The sequence below is a fragment of the Diadema antillarum genome, unplaced genomic scaffold (genome assembly GCF_040938485.1).
Source record: "Diadema antillarum isolate AM-2024a unplaced genomic scaffold, OU_Dant_1.0 seq00000793_RagTag, whole genome shotgun sequence".
NCBI lineage: Eukaryota > Metazoa > Echinodermata > Echinoidea > Diadematoida > Diadematidae > Diadema > Diadema antillarum.
The window spans coordinates 425715-446017 of NW_027271680.1; the positions used below are offsets into that span (position 1 = coordinate 425715).

At 40.0% G+C, this 20303-nt stretch overlaps 1 protein-coding gene across 1 annotated transcript in view; it reads left to right on the forward strand.

Moving 5' to 3' along the window:
• The window catches only part of LOC139739305 (uncharacterized), a 52579-nt gene that overhangs the window by 4041 nt on the left and 28235 nt on the right, over nt 1-20303 (forward strand). The window contains exons 3-18 of the mRNA XM_071649921.1: nt 205-373; nt 4616-4756; nt 6099-6254; nt 6887-7072; nt 7499-7752; nt 8483-8661; nt 9500-9701; nt 10686-10812; nt 11422-11649; nt 12294-12458; nt 13068-13557; nt 15034-15172; nt 17223-17387; nt 17982-18213; nt 18696-18886; nt 19538-19643. Coding sequence (XP_071506022.1) covers nt 205-373; nt 4616-4756; nt 6099-6254; nt 6887-7072; nt 7499-7752; nt 8483-8661; nt 9500-9701; nt 10686-10812; nt 11422-11649; nt 12294-12458; nt 13068-13557; nt 15034-15172; nt 17223-17387; nt 17982-18213; nt 18696-18886; nt 19538-19643 — 3130 coding nt within the window. The remainder of the gene's footprint in view (nt 1-204; nt 374-4615; nt 4757-6098; nt 6255-6886; nt 7073-7498; nt 7753-8482; nt 8662-9499; nt 9702-10685; nt 10813-11421; nt 11650-12293; nt 12459-13067; nt 13558-15033; nt 15173-17222; nt 17388-17981; nt 18214-18695; nt 18887-19537; nt 19644-20303) is intronic.

Consider the following 20303-nt stretch of genomic DNA (forward strand, 5'->3'; position numbering starts at 1 on the left):
TAAATACAAGAAATTTAATTCTATAGGCCTTGAGTTGTGTGATTTTTTTTTCAATTTACTGATAAAACAATATTTAAAACTCTATTATCTAAACGCTTGCATCGACCAATATGAGGGGGGGAGTGTCGGAGGGGGTAGGCCCTATCCCCTTCCACATAAGGTTCGCGGCTTTTTACATCCCTTACATTGAATTTTGCACTTCAGGTGTACGGAGGTGGCCACTTTCAGTCTAATGTGGGCCTGAACGTGACCTGCTCTCATCTCTTTGCTGTCTACTCTGGAGGTGAAATCAACCTAGAGCACTCTGGGTTCGGCATTCAGCTCTCGACTGAATCTGGGCCTACAGCAGTTAGAGGACCCGGTCAGGGTTATGGTAGGTTGGGGCTTCTGAATTTTTCATGTGTTCTAAGTGCAGAATCATGCTCAGAAAAGAGCAGCGCTTATAAATCCATATATTATTGTCACCGCCGAACGAGTTCGAGCAGGGGACTATGAAACGAGCTCCGTACGTGTGTGTGTCTGTGTGTCCGTCTGTCCGTCTGTCCGTCCGTCCGTCTGTGCGTCCGTGTGTGATCAAAATGTTCAATTTGCTACTCCTTCGCCATTTCTAACCCGATTTTGATTCTGTTTGCTTTATATGATAGCACTACATGGGAGCTTTGAAACTTCTTTGACCTTTGACCTTGATTTTTTACCTATATTGTACATTTTGCTACAAAATGCTACTCCCTCGCCATTTGTAACCCGATTTCAATTCCGTTTGCTTTAACCCTAACTTACCTGGGGGGGGGGGGGGGGGGGCATAATGGCCCCCCCTCGACAAATTCCGCGACCATTCCGGCGCGCAAAATTTTTTGACCGCGCCGCTCGCTGACTTTTTACTTTCAAGTCTCGCGCAACTTTTGAGACCAAATTTGTTGCGCCCGGGCATACCGTTCCGAAGCCACGCCCCTTCAAAAAATTTTCGTCAACCCCAAAATTGCTCAAAAACGTGATTTTGTGTCCAAAGTCAATACAAATTGTGTTTTTTTCAATTAATTCATATAAAGATTCATATTTTTAATTTTAATGGCTGAAGTCAATTTATTTCAGTATAATTATGCTTCAAAAAATATGTATGACAAATTCTGTTAAAAAACAACAAAAACAAAAGTTCGAAAAAACAAAGAAATACATAAAAAAATGATAAAACAATAAAAAACATAAGAAATTAATTTTGATACTGAATTTTTTTTTACACACAAATGTTTGAAATGTCACTAGAAATATTTACACCAAAAATCAGCATTCCATAAGCTTTTATAAGCCAATTACAGACGAAAATGAGATTTTTTGCATATATTATTTGCATAATTAATTGATTTAAAATAGAAAATGCAAATTTTTTTGAAAATTTAACTTAGCAGACTTGTAGATTACATCCGGCTTTATGTTCATGCAAAATTTTGCGGCGATCGCGCGATCAACGGCCGAGATCTGAAGGGGGGGGGCATAATGGCCCCCCCCCCCCCCCCAGGAATTCAAGCTCGCTAAATAGCCTAGGTAAGTTAGGGTTAAGTGATGGCACCAGGGGGGTGTTTCATAAAGCTGTTCGTAAAGTTACGAACGACTTACGAGCGACTGGTGATCATTTCTTGTGCTGAATTATGGAAATTCTGATAAGTATAGCATATCAGAACTGATCACCAGTCGCTCATAAGTTGTTCGTAACTTTACGAACAGCTTTATGAAACAGGGCCCAGGTGAGGGCTTCAAAACTTCTACACAAAATTTTGACCTTTGACTTCTTTGACCTCTGACCTTGATTTTTGACCTGTTTTATACATTTTGCTACCAAATGCTACTCCTTCGCCATTTCTAACCCGATTTCGATTCCGTTTGCTTTAAGTGATGGCACTAGGTGAGGGCTTCAAAACTTCTACACAGAATTTTGACCTTTGACTTCTTTGACCTTTGACCTTGATTTTTGACCTATATTGTACATTTTGCTACAAAATGCTACTCCTTCGCCATTTGTAACCCGATTTCAATTCCGTTTGCTTTAAGTGATGGCACCAGGTGAGGGCTTCAAAACTTCTACACAAAATTTTGACCTTTGACTTCTTTGACCTCTGACCTTGATTTTTGACCTGTTTTATACATTTTTCTACCAAATGCTACTCCTTCGCCATTTCTAACCCGATTTCGATTCCGTTAGCTTTAAGTGATGGCACAAGGTGAGGGCTTCAAAACTTCTACACAAAATTTTGACCTTTGACTTCTTTGACCTTTGACCTTGATTTTTTACCTGTTTTGTACATTTTGCTACCAAATGCTACTCCTTCGCCATTTCTAACCCGATTTCGATTCCGTTTGCTTTATGTGAGGGCACTAGGTGAGGGCTTCAAAACTTCTACACAGAATTTTGACCTTTGACTTCTTTGACCTTTGACCTTGATTTTTTACCGTTATTGTACATTGCCTACAAAATGCTACTCCTTCGCCATTTCTAACCCGATTTCGATTCCGTTTGCTTTATGTGATGGCACTCGGTGAGGGCTTCAAAACTTCTACACAGAATTTTGACCTTTGACTTCTTTGACCTTTGACCTTGATTTTTTTACCTATATTGTACATTGGCTACAAAATGCTACTCCTTCGCTATTTCTAACCCCATTTCGATTCCGTTTGCTTTAAGTGATGGCACTAGGTGAGGGCTTCAGAACTTCTACACAGAATTTTGACCTTTGTCTTCTTTGACCTTTGACCTTGATCTTTTTACCTATATTGTACATTTTGCTACTAAATGCTACTTCCGGCGGGGACATATATTACGCACCGCGTAATTTTTACTTTTCCTTGTCATTTTTGTGATGACCTCGATGAGACTGGAACGGGATACGGGAACTTTTGAATCAAAGTGACAGCTAAATAATTATGATGAACAATTTTTGCTGAAATATTACTGGTATGACATTTTTCAGTCAACCAAGTTTACTAAGTGTAAGCCTACAGAAAGCTTAAAGACGTAGACCCTAATTCCAAATAATAATAAAAATAGTCACGTTCAGCGGCGTCAATCCGTTTCCACGATTGGGGGTGGGAGTAGGGGAGGCAAAACCGGGAGTTAGAATATCTGTGCGAGGAAGCGGAGCGATCGGCCGGGGGGGGGGGGGGGGGGGAGGCCCCCCTCCTACGCCAGGAAGATTGCGCATTTTCAGACCTGAAATTCAGCGATCGTATGCACATTTTTGGAGATTGTTTTTGATTTTTTCCCCACATCAAAAAAGTAAAAAAAAAATAAAAATGATAGATGTCTACAGATAATTGGATGACTATAAACGCGGCATCTCAGCTCTTCCGCGTATTATTTATGCGACATCCATCGGCCTACATAGTTGACGGGTGGGGTGTGGGAGGGGATAGCCTCTCCCACACGACAGGGCTTTTCCATTTTTAGAATTGAAATGAAACAATCTGATGCGCACTATGGTGGAATATTGGGGAAATTAATTGTCAATTAAATTTCCAAAATGTGCCGACTCTAAATCTATATTAGATAGGAACCGAGCGGGGAAAGGTATGAGAGGATACGGAAACTTTTGAATCAAAGTGACAGCTAAATAATTATGATGAACAATTTTTGCTGAAATATTACTGGTATGACATTTTTCAGTCAACCAAGTTTACTAAGTGTAAGCCTAATGGAAGTCGCAGTGGTGGGTCCAGGGGTGCACTGGGCGCCTGCGCGAGCCCCCCCTTTTTTTTTTGTTAAAGCAAAAGAAATAAAAGAAAAAAAAATGAGTGGAAGGGTATGTGTTCCCCTCCCCCTTTAATTTTGTATATAGCCCCCCCCCCCCCCCCTCTTTACGAAATTTCTGTCTTCGCCCTTGGAAGGGGACCTCATGGGGGAAATCGGTGGAGGGCGTATGATATCCCCCTCCCACGCGAGGGGAGTTTGTATATAATATTCAAAATTGAATACCTGCATACCTGATATAACGAAGTGACAGATCTAGTGCAAAGTTTTGATGAAACATTGGGAAATCTGTCAATCTAAAAGTGTACTAAAATGCTAAGCCTATAAGAAAAGGACCGAACGGGGGAGGGATGGTGTGGGTATCCTCCCCCCCCCCCCCCCCCCCCCCCCCCCCCCCACGCGAGAGAGATACCGGTAATTAAGTTACGGAGAATTATTGCATTTTCAAAACTGAAATTCAGCAATCTGGTGCACACTTTCGGTGGGCAGTTTTCTATCAGGAAAAAAAAAAATCTTCTCATCTCGGGGATCGTATGGGGGGGGGGGGGGGGGGGGGGGGGGATGGTGGGGCAAAATGATGTGTTTGCCTCCCCCACATTTTATTAGGATCGACGCTTCCCTGGTCACGGACTGACATGACGCAATCGAAGTACCGGTAGTCTCTTCTTGTCGTGTTAATGTGTGTGAAGAAGAGAAACGCACGATCGAGAGAATTCAGATGCATGACCAACATCCGGCAACATAGTGTAACTTTTTACTGTTTATGAGCTTCGATTGTCGTGGACACGAACTGAAAAGTGTGAGATGGGTAGGCCGGTATGTCCTCGTGCTGGCTTTAAAATACACGTACTATTTTACTCGTACCCATTCATTCAGGTTCGGGAAGTGGTGCCAGCGGAGGAGGACACGGAGGAAGCGGTGGGCGGGGCTCGGGAGAGTCCCGGGTTGGCCTGGCCTACAGTTCCCTCTATCAGCCAACTGAGTATGGCAGCGCAGGAGGCTTTGGGCGGGACTACGGTAAGGAAATCACATCTTCTATTACTTCGTTTTCTTCTTTACTGAAAGCCTGCACATGGTGTCTGTATCTCATCAGCCCGCATGATTATCAAACGTTATGTCCACTGTATCCAAGATTAAAGTCCAACTATGGTTTAAGATGTAAATTACGATTTAAAATTGTGACTACAAGTACAGACACAGTTCTACACTACAACTCACTAGATCAACACCTAGAATAGGGCCTATATTGTCTCTAGATCTATTCAGACTGCAAACTTAAAGGACAAGTTCACCTTCATAAACATAAGGATTGAGAGAATGTAGTAATATTAGTAGAACACATCATTGAAAATTTGAGGAAAATCGGACAATCCGTTCAAAAGTTATCAATTTTTGAAGTTTTTGTGCAGTAACCGCTGGATGAGAAGACTACTGCAGTGTATGAATAACTTAGATGTCACATGCATACAACAATATAAGGAATATACAAAGAGAATTTCTCAAAATTTCATTTTTTGAAAAAAAGTACACATTCCCTTGACTCGTTACCGACATATGTTATGGGTAATATCATTCCCCCTGCCTTTAGAAAGGGGCAAGTCAAGTGGTCTTTTATTATGTTAAAAAAGTGAAAATATGTTGAATTTTCTTTACATTTTCTTTATACTGTTGTACGCATATGACTCACAAGCTTTAGTAGTCTCCTCATCCAGCGGTTCCAACACAAAAATCTTAAAAATTCATAACTTTTGCATCGATTGTCCAATTTTCCTCAAACTTTCACTGATGTGTTCTACTTATATTGCTGCATTTTCTCAATCCTTATGTTTATGAAGGTGAACCTGTCCTTTAATTCTGTCATTATGAGTACGTGGTAAATGACTAAAAGTCTTTAGCTGATTGAAGGAACTAGATCGACAAAGGAGAATAACAATAAAAAGAAGGAGGAGATAAGAGGAAGAAGAAGAAGAAGAAGAACTGGTACACAAGTGGTAGAAGAAGAAGAAGTAGAAGAAGGAGGAGGAGAAGAAGAAGAAGAAGAAGAAGACCCCCCCCCCATTGCAGCTGAACATTCACTGTGAAAGAAAGATCTGTAGAAAGATGGACAGATGATTTATTGTGTGTATTTGTGTAGACCTATTTGTGATTATGTTTCTGATAATATCTGCAAATACTTTTGAGTGTATGGTCTGCACTGCAAGTCTGCGGAGCAGATTTTTATGATGTGCGTTACCAGGTTCTCAATTGCTGAGCTGTGTTTAGTGCCACATAAACATAGTATGAAATCTTTTGGCACAAATTTCCATGTGATCCAATTTTATCTCAAACTGCGTACCGGTACAATGCCCTGTTTCTGCAGGTCAACTGTACTTTGGCTCCCAGCCGTACAAGAACACTGTCCAGCTGCTTGGGAAAGGCGGAAGTGGAGGAGGAGCTTTAGGAGTGACGTCACGTCACATGATCATTGATGGAGTGATTTCAGCCAATGGAGAATCAACACAAAGCGTTGGAGCAGGTATTGTCTATGACAAATTTATTATTTCGTCAGTTGAGAATAATAAGTGCGTTAAAAACCCATAGTGTTCAAGACAACTTAACGCCTTTCTCATTCTCAATAGACATTTTAACCTGATCCCAACGGGAACATGGTGACCTGTGTACCAAGTCTGTGGGGATTCCAGAATTCACTATGGAACGGGTTAATAATGATAGTAACAATTCCTGCAACAATTATCATTTACAATAAAAACTCATAATAATATACTTTATGATAATGTGATTTAAGTATTGATAGTAGCAATAATCATCATTATTGTCCGTGATGATCATCTAACAGTAACAGTAAAGACGGTGAGAGACCTTCAACTTGCCGAGTACATAATTACAGTATGTGCTTTAACAGATTATTTTCATTTCAAGTTTTGCTTTTTAAATATTCAAAAGCAAAGGTCAAAGGACCTATTCCCATTCGGTTTAGCTCTGGTGTAGTACTTATAAGCACAATGGAGTTTAGGGGAATTATCATGTTCAGCATATTGACGGATGCTGCTGTTTGAACATAAAGTTAGTGTTTCTAGTCATGACATTTTCACTTTTTTATCAATCTTTACATTGTAATCCTGATTTTCTGTCATCTCTGCTCTATAGGGGGCGGTGCAGGAGGTAGTGTGTGGATTGAGTGTGAGGACCTCGATGGCTACGGCCGCATCACCGTGAATGGTGGAGATGGTTCAAAGAGTAGCAATGAAGGAGGAGGAGGAGGTGGTGGAGGAAGGGTTGCCATTAGCTACCAGAGGAACGTCAATTTCAACGGGACAATCAGTGCCACTGGTGGTAGGCCATGTTGTTACGGCTTTTTTAAAACAGTTTTTGAAAATAGTGTCATTGTGTGCGCATTAATTTTCACTCATTCTTTCATCGGTTACCTCTTCATTTGTACACAGTATGCATTTTATGGGACTTTCTCTACTTAAATGCTTTGTAGTGCAACATTTTTCCATGTTTAGCTTAATTCTTGTTTTGTATAAACACTTGATCAAAAACAAATCCGTGCGGATACTTTTATGACTTAATAGCGCCTACTCTTTGTTTAATTTCATTTCAAGTTTTGTATGTATTTGTATGAAATCAAGTTATCAAACACAGTCTAAATATGTAGGCAAATTATCTGTCACATTACTGGATTGTATTGGTAAAAGTTGATTACAAAAAAAAAAAAGATCTATGAAGTATTCAAATGGATGATTTGTTTGTATTTAGGGTCGGGAGGTTTTGAAGATGGCGGAGCAGGAACGATTTATCTTGAACAGCACATGTATGTCAACAATGGCACTGAAAGACAGATTACTCACCGCATACTGAAAGTCAGCAATCGAGAGAACAATGAACCACTTGCAGACGACTGGACCCAGGGACCACGACGCAATCTGCTCGATGGTCGCTATGACGATATCATGGAAGCTGGTGGCATAACATGGCTCTATCATCCTAGCAACCAGTATGAGTTTGATGAGGTGAGAGGAAGGAAAGGTTACAATGAGATTCACAAAATGGTTTCGGACAAAGTTCTCAACACATGATTAGAAGGGGTAAAAGTTTATGATTTGATCATAATGGATATTGATATTTCATGGTGGTTGAAATCTTTATGGCGCCTTTTTCACTGGCTACAACGATTTTTGGCACAGTTCATGTTTTTCAACTTTTGATATGGAGCTGCCCGGCATACACGTTTCATATCTATGTCCCTGCCTAGCTCACGGCACTCTACTAGACCAAATATACGGTTACAGAGTTGAAAGCTGCAACTTCCAAGTTTTGACTTGAGATCCTTTCTTCATGACAGGTCATTTTTTTTTCAAGATGATGCTATCTGAAGAGAAGATGCCGCAAATAAACAAAGTTAAGCCAATGAGAAAAGTAACAGTATCTGAGATTGTTCCAAAGTTAGAAATTAAATGAATATTGTAAAGAAAAGAAAACAACAAATATAACAATTACTGCATCTAGGTATTCTGTGTTGTCACAGCAGTGAGTGGTGTTTCTGTGGTGCAAGATGTATAATGATTATCTTTAGTAATCTGTCTTCAAAAAAAAAGTTTCCTTTGGAGGAGGAAAGTCAAGAAAATATACACTATTTTGCCTAATAGGTATTCCCTTTGCAATGTTTGTCAATGAAGCGAGCCTCAAGTATACCAGATACATTACTAATAAGTTTACCCCCCCCCCCATCTATTTCCATAGGTCCATCTCCATGGTAACGCTCATGTAGCCATTCTCAGCAACACATCCCATGAGTCTGTGTTGGTCAGCGGAGGAGAGTTGTATGGGGACAGATCGGCAGTTCTTCATATCGGGGTGAACCAGTCCGTAGACTTCGACTTTGTAGACGTCTACTTTGCAGCTAATGTCCTCCTATACAGGTTGGTATCAAAATGAGGGATAAGAAGAGCTTATGATTTATGTACTGCAGACATGGATAGGATGGCATCTTTTGTCAGTGTATTGTACAGTTACTATATGTTGTGAATGCAGACAATATGCATAAATTTTTGCATGTACATGTGTGTTTACATATATGACACCTTGCATCGCGAAACCAACAAAAATTTTCAGGCTCCAATTTTACATGAGGACTCAAAATAGGTGAGATGGTCAACGTGGTCAATGGTTAATACCGGTAAGTGGTTTGTTTTTTTTCTGAAAGAGCAATTCTTCTTCTACCTACTTATTAAGTTGGGGATCATAAAGTGATTGGTAAATTGTGAATTGTGAAATGTATGATTATGCATATTTTTCTGCCCCATTACATATCTTAAAAACCCTCTGCACACTCTTCTCTTTTAACTCTAATAACTTTTGAAAGGATACTGCTTCTTCTTCTAAAGTTGGTAGTAGTCATGAAAATGTAGCCTGAACTTAATCATGTCTGTCTCTCTCTCTTCCCCTCCTTGCAAATTATTTGTGTTCAACAGGCCTTTAGAACGAATCTATTTCTGCTCTATTAATTTAGAAAGTGAAGGGAAAACTATTGAATCCTGTTGCAAGGAATTAACTGCATAGATATAGTTATTTCATGACTCAATTCAATTGAATACTGGTAAAAGAAAGAAAAGAAAATGAGATGTTTTCTGAATCATTATTCCTGTATTTTATCAAAGCTGGCATTCATAGATTTGTGCAGTTAAACAACCACTTCCACTTTTTTCATTTTCTTTTTCTTGAGAAGCATGGATAACTTGTAAACATCATAATTAACAGGTATGGAGAATTGACGGTTCCCCCACGACTCAGTCTGCGAGAGGTATGGATGGACATAAAGGGACGGTTTAACGGAGTCGACGAATTTACTGTGGACAGCCAAGGACAGCTGACCCTGTGGTCAGTGGGTCACTCAGATGGTCAGCGGGAGGGGGTGTACGATGCAGTCAATGTGACTGTGAGAGCAGGAGGAGAAATGAAGGTAGAGTGTCCAATGCATTCCTACAGGTAGTCCCTGTCAAGTACAAATAAGGATATTGCCAAATCCTTGAGGTCGGGGTTGGATATAATCACATGTATCAGTGAACTTCTGTGTTAGTGAATAAAATCATCATTTAACTTCTCTGAATATAAGTGAATAAACTTTATCAATAAACTTGTCTGAATATAAGTGAATGGCCACCTATTCAAGGTAACATGTTCTGATCGTAAGAGAAGACGGAGTTATCTTAGCTTAATTGCTCCTCTTATTAAATGAAATGAAGGAAAATGATTGCCTGTCTTGCTGTCAGATCCAGCACCAGATGGAATGACTTGAATGCTGAACATTTATTCATAATTTTTTTTAAAGCAAATTGTAACTAAAGACTGGTCTTTTGGACATGGTGAATGGGATTGCACAATGGTCAATAGGGTACAAATTCAGTGCTACAAATGGGGTCACAAGGACTTGAGGCATCATCAAGAATATATGCCCCAAAGATTTTTTTTTCCATACTGTAATAATATTTTGTATGTGATTCCATACAGAACATGCATAAATGAATCAAGATGACAACATCAAGTGTCAAAGCTGTCATGTGATGTTTTAACATCATCACACAGATAACATGATGTTATACTTGAAGCAATCTTGCCGGATGTTTTCAGTTAATGTGTCAACTACATCAGAGGCGGCTGTAGAAAGCAATAGTATGATTTGATGTCATTCTCCTCAGTATATGATTTTTAACCCATTGAGGATGAGCTGATCTTATTATAGCACACGCTTTCCATGGAACCTGCCTTTAGTATACCCTGGGCTAGTCTTCATTGGGTTCAGTTCACTGATCTGATGTATTTCATATACCTGTTAGAATTAAATCTTGCCACACTCCCCCAAGTAAGAAGTTCTCTTGTTATGCTTTTCTGTCCTTTTTTTCTTGCCTATATCAATACCTGATACAATGAACACCATTCCCACCAGCTCTTGGCAGTGGAAGAAGATGACGACATCACTTTCCAGACCGGACTACTCACGATACACGCCGGGGGTGTGGTTGAGACCAATAGATTGATCCTCAACGCCCAGTTTGTGACCATCGATGCTTCCGGTATCTAATTCATCATACATTCCTTTAAATAGAAATTTCTGTGAACCATTTTTAATACACATTGAAATCAATAGGTGCAGTGGCTTGTATTGGACTAGTAGCGTGCAGATTTTGTGGATTTTCCGACCTGGGAATCCATAATGCGTAGTTGAAAAACACTGCTCATGTGATTGTAGTGAGACTTTTTCTATAAGAGCACAGGACAAAGATGTTTTGTTACAAGAGATTTTGTTGTGAGAATCTCAAGGTTAAATTGTGTATTTGAACTGTATAGTCTGCCAAGTATAATCAGTTATGCTTTGAGATGTTGAACATGAGAGGATTAAGAATGTATTGTAGAATACACCTGTTGTTCTTTGACCTGAAAGTGTAGCTGTAACAATCAAATATGAAATGAAAAATTATGTAGATGTATTGTAGTCTAGAAAGTGATAGGAAGTTACCAATGTAAGTTTTTACTCAATGTACACTTATGCAGATGTTGAACTTCTCAGGAGAAATAAAAAAATTAGTGTACTTTACTCTAAGATTCTTGATGAAGTCAAGTTACATTGTATATGGGAGTTATGTCTTGAGCCGACGGTCATGTTTGCTTTGCCCTTCTCTCAGGAACCTTCCATGCAGACTCTCGGGGCTATCCAACAGGGAATGGTCCTGGAGCGGGACTGTCAGCCTCTGCCTACCCTGGACTCCGGGGAGCGTCGGGGGCAGGGCACGGTGGACGGGGTGGCCGGTCCCACCATGGCATCTATTCATCAGTGGCCTATGGCTCCACCCACTGGCCTAGAGAGATGGGTAGTGGGGGCGGAGTTGGAGGAACTGGTGGTCGTGGGGGAGGTGAGACCATGCCCCTTTAGACTTCTTGCATGCAGATTGTGCCGTTTTGGGCTGTGTCATGAAATTTCAGTTGTTTAACCAGTAAGAGCTGTTTGTATGTTGTAATGTAATGTGTAAATTGGTCCCATTACAGTACTAGAAGTTTTGCACCTTCAAAACTGTCACATTCATTAAAATGTTTTACCATGGCCTGTTCCAAGTCTTTTACAACAAGTTGTGAGATCAACACAGAAGCCTTCAATATTGAAATTCAGTGTTTAAAGAGAAAAGATAGCTAATAAAGTCATTAGCTCTTCACTGATTATGAGTAGAATTATGCACTTTTCAGTCTGAAGATTGTTCAAACATGCATTTTTTACATTAAATATGTTTCCACATCATTTCATATGACAAAATATATCATTTTTCGTACATATTCTACTCAATTGTGTAATATCTGTGACTGGTTGAGTTGCGTGGAAAATACATTTTGTATCTTATTTCTATCTAATGTTTACGGGTCTGGGAAAATGTTTTTTACCGATGTCTGCACCCAGCACTGATAGTATCCCTTGTATCCGTACTAATTATAATTATTGTTATTTTCAAATATACGTACAAATAATCTCACTCTACTTGTCAATTGTTAACTCCCTGTCACCAAGGCACTATGATGCTTCATGTAAATGATACACTAAGGGTCGAAGGTCGTCTCCATGCCAATGGAGAGGATGGCCAGGCAGGAAGTGGAGGAGGCGCTGGCGGCAGTCTTCTCTTAGATGTCTTCCACCTAGATGGGTCTGGGAGCATCGAGGCCAGGGGTGGAGATGGTAAGATCACTGTGTCAGTGAGAACACGATCTCTTCTTCAGCATAGTGTTGTGTGACCCCTATTTCATTTTGTATATATCTGATTGAGTAGAGCTCAAACAGTTTTTAAAGAATGTTATTCTAATCAAGACTAATGTATATAATGTTATAACAGCTAAGATGTGTGGTGCTTTACCTCTCTTGAATTCAAAGAGAATGAAAATAGACTTAAAGGGATGGTATAGTTTTGGTTGAAATGGAGCTTCAAATTTCCAACGTTTTTTGATTGATTTTTCAAGATAATGAGAAACCTCTGATGAAATATGGAAGAGGATGTAGTGGTAAGAGGAATTCAAAGTTTATTTGATGAAAATTGGTTTTGAAATGGCTGAGATATCCCCAAAAAGCAATCCTAATAAAAGGTAGGACCCACCTTTTATTTAAAGATCGCATTGTTTTACTTTGTTTTTGGATACCTCGGGCATTTCAAAACCGATTTTCATTAAATAAACTTTGAATTCCTCTTAGAATTGTATATGCTCATTAACATACAGTATCTTGCCCAAAGTTAAAAGCTAAATCCTCACGTCAACCAGTACAAACTATACCATCGAATAATATTCCTGATAGGTGACTCTGACAGAAGTGGTGGTGGCTCAGGAGGACGTGCAGCTATCTACTACCAACACACCAGCTTCTCGGGGAGTTACATCCTTTGGGGAGGGGATGGCGCAGAGCAGAATGCCGCTGCAGGAACGCTGTACCTTCAGCAGAACTCCAGCGAGGGAATGCCAGTCTACCGCCACCTAGTGGCAGACAATGGACAGGGAGACGCACAATCTTCTTCCATAGTGGAAGAAGAATCCCTGAGCATGGCTGGACCAAGCTCAGGTAGTGGGAGGAGCTACTCCACATACAGTGGAGCACAAGTAACTACCACGGCTACACCATGGTGTAGCATCTTTAACGGCTACTGTCGTAGATACGAATCTCTCAGCAACATTTTCAACTCGGTGTCGGCCGCTTACATCGCTCCAGCCAGCTCTGCTGTAACTATCACTGTCTCCCTCCCTTTTGCTGTCTTCGTTCGTGCCCTGAAAGTTACACCAGTGTGTTCAGGGTAAGTCTGAAAATTCATTTTCGTAAAATACCCAGGGACTTCTGTACTTACCAAAGACGTATGGATTGTGTGTGGTCTTTTCAGAGTACCTGCTAAGTATAGCACGCCAAAAGGCACATGGATATAAAGATGTTTGCATTGTTCTACTATCTAATGGGGGGGGGGGGGGCATGCAGGAGGACTTAGCTTGCATTGATTGCTTCAGGAGAAATTTGCTTTCACAGTAAACTGTAAAAGGCAGAAGAAATGTTGCTCTTTATCTTTTTAATTGAGTACGCTCATGTACAAACTTAAATTCCACAAAGTATTAAAAAGGAAGACATCCTGTTAAAATGTTAAACTAGCAATGTGTGTAAACATGGGATGTATACAGAGCGCTACTGGTAGACACAATATACTGAGGAAAATCAAACAAAATTGAAACAAACCACACATTGCCAGGTCTCTTTGGCATGGATGATACCCTAACCCTAACCAGGCCGGGCTTTTTTGGGTGTTCTGTGGCCGGGGAGGGGTTGATTCATCCCCCCCCCCCCCCCCCCCCCCCCCGAGATCTCGGCCGTTGATTGGGCAATCGCCATGAAATTCGGCACGTACATTACCTGTGGCGTAATCTACCAAGCTATACAAAAAGAAATGAAATTTTTTGTCATATTAATCAATTATGCTAATATATGCATAAAATCATACATTTTGCTCTAAATCAGAAATTAAAGCTCTTAGAATCCTAATTTTTGGTGGAAGCATTCTTTGTAGCATTCCTAACAATATACTTGAAAAAAAAATTGGTATCAAAATCAATTTCTTATGTTTTTTATTGTTTTATGAATTTCTTATGTATTTCTCTGTTTTTTCGACCTTTTGTTTTATCATTTTTTTTTCCGCGAAATTTATGACAGAACCTATTTTAAGCATAATTATGCTAAAATTAATTAGTCTCAGCCTATGAAAGTGAAACTAATCATATTTTTATGAATAAGAAGAGAAAACTCAATTTGCATAGACTTTATACACAAAATCACGTTTTTGAGCCATTTTTGGTCTGACAGGCATGTATAAAACATTATGCAGCGTCGTAACGGTATGCGCGATTTTCGCGAAAATGGTGTCAAAAGATGTGCGAGACTTGAAAGTAAAAAGTCAGTGAACGGCGCGGTCAAAAAAGCGAAAAATGTCGAGGGGGGGGGTTGATTCAACCCCCCTCCCCCAGCCTTTTTAGGGTTAATAACTAAACTACATCTTGCCGACTTGGCTGCATTCAATTTCTTTTGGAACATACATTTATTTTCGTCATGCTTTTTCCTTGTTATCCACTGCTTTCGTCGTAATACAAGTTCAATATTTACATTATTAAAATACATAAATGCAATAAACACTAATGGTTGATTACAAATGGAGACATTACAATGAAGGTGTAGTTTTGTGATGTAATAATGTAATTATGCTTCATTCTTGATATCTGTTACCTGATGGAAGGAATGGCATGGGAACACAGTTCAACATCAGATACAGCTTTGGCTCACAATCAGTCGAGGTTACCGAGGGTTTCGTCCAGACAGTTGGCTGTGTGGGTTCACCCCATGCCACGTACAACATCAACGGATATGTGGAACAGGTGAGTATTCAACATTCAACCACTCATAGAAACACAAAATAAAAGAAGCAAGGCAAGGAAGAATGAACAGCAGGGAATAATGGGAAAAAAAAGGAAAGAAGTATGAAGTGAACCTTCAGAGTTGAAAGCCTTGGCAATATTCAAAGTCAAATGAGAACATGAAGAATGTGAACAAAAAAGAAATTATTCAAGACATGCCTGTTTATGATAGTGTTGTCTTATACCAAGTGACTCATGATACGAAGTATATGCAGGGTTTGACATTAGTCATGGCCTGGGGCCACTAAAAATTGGTATCGGACCACCAAATTTATCTTCTTGTGACCCAATTGGGCAACTAAGATTCAAAATGAATTGTTACCTTTGCTTTTTAGCTCACCTGAGCCAAAGGCTCAAGTGAGCTATTGCGATCGCCCTTCGTCCGGCGTCCGTCGTGCGTCGTGCGTCGTCCGTCGTCCGTCGTCCGTCGTGCGTCGTGCGTCGTGCGTAAACTTTTTACATTTTCATCTTCTTCTTGAAAACCCCAGGACCGATTTTCATCAAACTTGGCAGGTAGCATCCCTAGGGGGTTAGGAACTCAATTTGTTAAAATGGGCACCATGCCCCACCCAGGGGGCCCCCAGGGGGGCCCAAACCCCCCAAAATTAAGGAATCTGTAAAAATCTTCTTCTCTAGAACCAGAAGTGATAGAGCTAAGTTAATACTGTGAGTTAGTACATTGATGACTGTAGTTTCAAGTTTGTTCATGGCAGAATCAGGGGTGCCCCCCTTTGGGACCCAGGGGAGGGGGGTGGGGAAGGGTTCTAATGGGGCCTAAATTGTACATTTTCATCTTCTTCTTGAGAACCCCATGACCCATTTTCACCAAACTTGGCAGGTAGCATCCCTAGGGGGTTAAGAACTCAATTTGTTAAAATGGGCACCATGCCCCACCCAGGGGGCCCCAGGGGGGCCCAAACCCCCCAAAATGAAGGAATCCGCAAAAATCTTCTTCTCTAGAACCAGAAGTGATAGAGCTAAGTTAATACTATGAGTTAGTACATTGGTGACTGTAGTTTCAAGTTTGTTCATGGCAGAATCAGGGGTGCCCCCTTGGGACCCAGGGGAGGGGGTGAGGAGGGGTCCTAATGGGGCCTAAATTGTACATTTTTATCTTCTTCTTGAGAACCCCATGACCCATTTTCACCAAACTTGGCAGGTAGCATCCCTAGGGGGTTAGGATCTCAATTTGTTAAAATGGGCACCATGCCACACCCAGGGGGCCCCCAGGGGTCCCAAACCCCCCAAATGAAGGAATCTTTATAAATCTTCTCTAGAATCAAAAGTTATAGAGCTGAGATAATACTACAAGTTTGTTCATAGGAGATCCAGGGGTGCCCCTCTTGGGTAGGGGGGGGGGGGGAGGGGGGGGGGTGGTTGGAAGGGTCCAAATGGGGGCCTGAATTGTACATTTTCATCTTCTTCCTGAAAACCTCATGATGGATTTTTGTCAAACTTGGCAGGTAGCATCCCTAGGGGTCAATATCTCAATTTATCAAAATGGGCACCATGCCCCACCCAGAGGGCCCCAGGGGGCCCCAATCCCCCCAAATTAAGGAATCTTAAAAAAATGGGCCCTTGATATTGTACATTTTCATCTTCTACTTGAGAATGCCTGGTCAAATTTTGGTAGAGCTGTGAATGATTTAGATTAGTGACTGCATGAAAGGTGAACTTGCGATACTCAGGTGAGCGCTAGACCCGCGGGTCTCTTGTTATTTCTGGCCACTACATATCTTTTTCAGGCCACCAAATTTCAGGCTTAACAGAATTAATTGCTTGAATGGGCTACCAGAGAGAAATATTAGTGTCATGCCTGGTATTGTTTGCGAAACAGAAACTAGAATCATTGCACTTCACATAAACATAATCTAACTTTGAAACAGACTCATCTCCTTTTCATCATAATTCTTCTATTTTCTCTTTACTGTATTGGTCATTCTTCCTCTCAGCTCTTATGTTCTCCTGTTACTGTTCCATGAGGTTATTTTCTGGCTTTTGTTCGTCACAGATTGAGATGAGTTTGCTGCCCTCTGGGGGCTATGTAGGGATGCGATACCTGGAGATTGTTGCCTGGGAAGAGCCTGAATCGTCCAATCAGATGCCGTTTGCCACCCTGCCCGAAACTCTCGTTGTGACTGGAGATGAAAGGGAGTCTGTCTTCGAGTATGAAAAAGTGAGTTGCACTCATGGGCATGGTTGAAATTTATAAGTGCACTTTGAATATAACGGGGTATCAGAATCAACAGGTTATTTATAAAGTAATGATTATCTAATTGGTGTGTTTGCAGTTCTTCCCCAAACTTGGTTATTTGCAATTTTAGAAAGCCCTAACAAACTAAAATTTTGCATAATAATGAGAATGAATCTTAAACGCCTGTGTGATAGTACAGGACTGCTCTACAAAGGTACTGGTAGTGCCAGGATTGAAGATGATACCATCGTAAAAACTCTAATTATGTCATCACAATATTGATGGTAGTGATGATTATACTAATAATATAAATGATGATAATAACAACAATGGTAATGGTGATAAAAGTAATAATGATAATAATAATGATTTTAATTACTATGGTAATGATTGTAATAACAATATTTGTTATTATTGTTACTACTACTACTACAGTGTATTCTTTTTATCTTACTGTAATTATTCTATTTTCTACCATCTCACGTACCTTTTAAAGCATTCCCCTCAGCCACCCCCGCCCCCTCCCCCCAATAAAAATACAAACTTGTATTTTCCAACTCACTATCATTATAAAAGGTGACTGTGAAGGGCCAGGCAAAGCTGAGGTTTACATCAAACTCAACACAAGTGACCATACAGGAATCATTGACGGGAGACCACACCGGTCAGTTCAGTGTCTGTAGCGGTCAGACTCTGGACATCCTTGCCTCCCGCATGTTTCTCGCTGTGTCTCTGCTGGCCAACCCAAACAGCGCCATCACTTTGTCCAAAGTGCTGGAGTGTCGTCGTGTCGGGATGAAACTCTATGGTTAGCTTGGAACATTATATATATTAGTTTACACAGTACATATGATTCATGTGAACATTTCTTTTTTTATAGTTTCTGTATTTATTTTCTTGCTAGCTTGAGGGTTTGTGGCTTTTTATACAGTTTTAAAACTTCAGTTTATGTGCCATGTGTGTAGTCATAGTATCCATTTAAGATGTAATAATCTCTGTACAAAGTATATATGAGCTTGTTTGAGGTTCAAATAAAGTCCATTATTATGTGGAAAAAAAATAAACTCCACTTTTGTGTAGGTTTATTTGAACCAGACATAGGTCTAGTTGGTTCCAAGTGAACATTGCCCAAATTTGTATTGTTGTTTAATTATTCTCCGCTGGATAGGTCTTCCAACTGTGTTGTTTCTCTCCATGAAAGATATTGCCAAATGCAAACAGATTTCTAGGTATTTGTGTGGTCATTCCTCGGCCCATTCCATAATTCCTCAATGGTTCTTTGTACTTCAGGTGAACTTCATGATATGGACAGGATGACCATTGGTTCCCAGTGTAGCGTGAGTCTAGAGAACCCTGGCCATACTCATACAGCCATTGACCGACTGGACATTAAGACACGAGGTTCCCTGGACATCAATGATGAGAGCCAAGGGTTGACCGCCATAAATGGGTCAACGCTGGACGTCAGAAGTGGCGGATCGGTCAGTTCCAAATATTCTTCGTTTTATTTTGCATTGTTCTGACCAGTTGAAGATTAATTATTTTCTCTTACTTCCCCAAACAATGATATCATCAGAGTAAGTACTTAGAATGATTGTGTATGTTCATCACAGAACCAACAAAAAGTCACATGCCCTGATTTTTCATAAGAACTCAAAATAAGAGAAACTGAATGACCCAGCCATTCTTGAGTTTTTCTACTTTTTTTTTCTCAGTAAACACCTGTCCAGAAAGTGTACTTTCTTTCAATTTGTTAGATGGGTGAAAGTCCATTTGTATTGAGTTGTACATCCTTTAAATGCTTAGAATCTGCTCTTTTAGAAGATACCCTTTGCTAAAAATCCATATGTGGTGATGTGCATCGATCCTGAATATTTTTTGGTGATTTGTATATACATGATGTATATTCTCTAGTGAACATTACTGACAGAGTAATTGCAATAAGTGAATGAGAATGAACTACAGTAGTAATCATTTTTTATTTGTTTCCAAGTTAAAATAGAAGAAGATATCACAGATGTACATGTATTTGTAGTGACAGTCGTCTTTTTGCATAATCGAAATCACATCTTCTCCATTGAAATGCCAGGGAAATTCAATAATTTGTTTCCCGTGTACTGACAATGCTGCAGGTACGGTGTGGAGATCTGAAGCTACACTTTGACAGAGTTAGCGTCGAGCCATCTGCAACTATTCAGGCTGGTTTTTCACCCGAATATAGACACAAAAGTGAAGGAGGTACTTACTAATGAGCCTTTTTATACAACAGACACTTTTTCCTCATTATTTCGATCTAAATGGCATTCCGTTTGTATTGCTCTTTGGTTAGCCACATAAATCATTTAATTTTTACGCCTCCGCTGCCAAGTGTCACTGGAGGTATTGTTTCAAGTTTTCCGTCCATTTGCCTTTTGATCATTGGATGCACATGCTCAAGGTCAAAGGTCAAAGTCAAATACTTATAATCCACTATTTCCCCCATGTCTTTGCAATGCTTGAAGGTATTTTTATGAAATGTAGCATATATGTGTACATGTATTACCAGATGAAGAATTGCTAGGGAAAATTTTGAGCTGTTGGGTCAAAGTTCAAAGGTCAAGGGTCAAGTGAAAATGCTAAAATAACATTTTTTTTTTCTCCATATCTTTTAAATGGCTGAAGATATCTTTATGAAACTTTGTATGTATGCATGTGTTGCCTGACAATGATTCACTTTAGAATGTTTCAGTCATTGGAGTCAAAGGTCAAGGGTCAAAGGTGAGGTATACACCCAGAAATTTGCTATCTAATGCTGAAATTACACAGCATTTTTCAATACATTGAAAAGTACCCAGTGCATACACTTAATTAAAATACATATAATATCACACAGTGATTCTTTAACCCGTTGAGGACGAG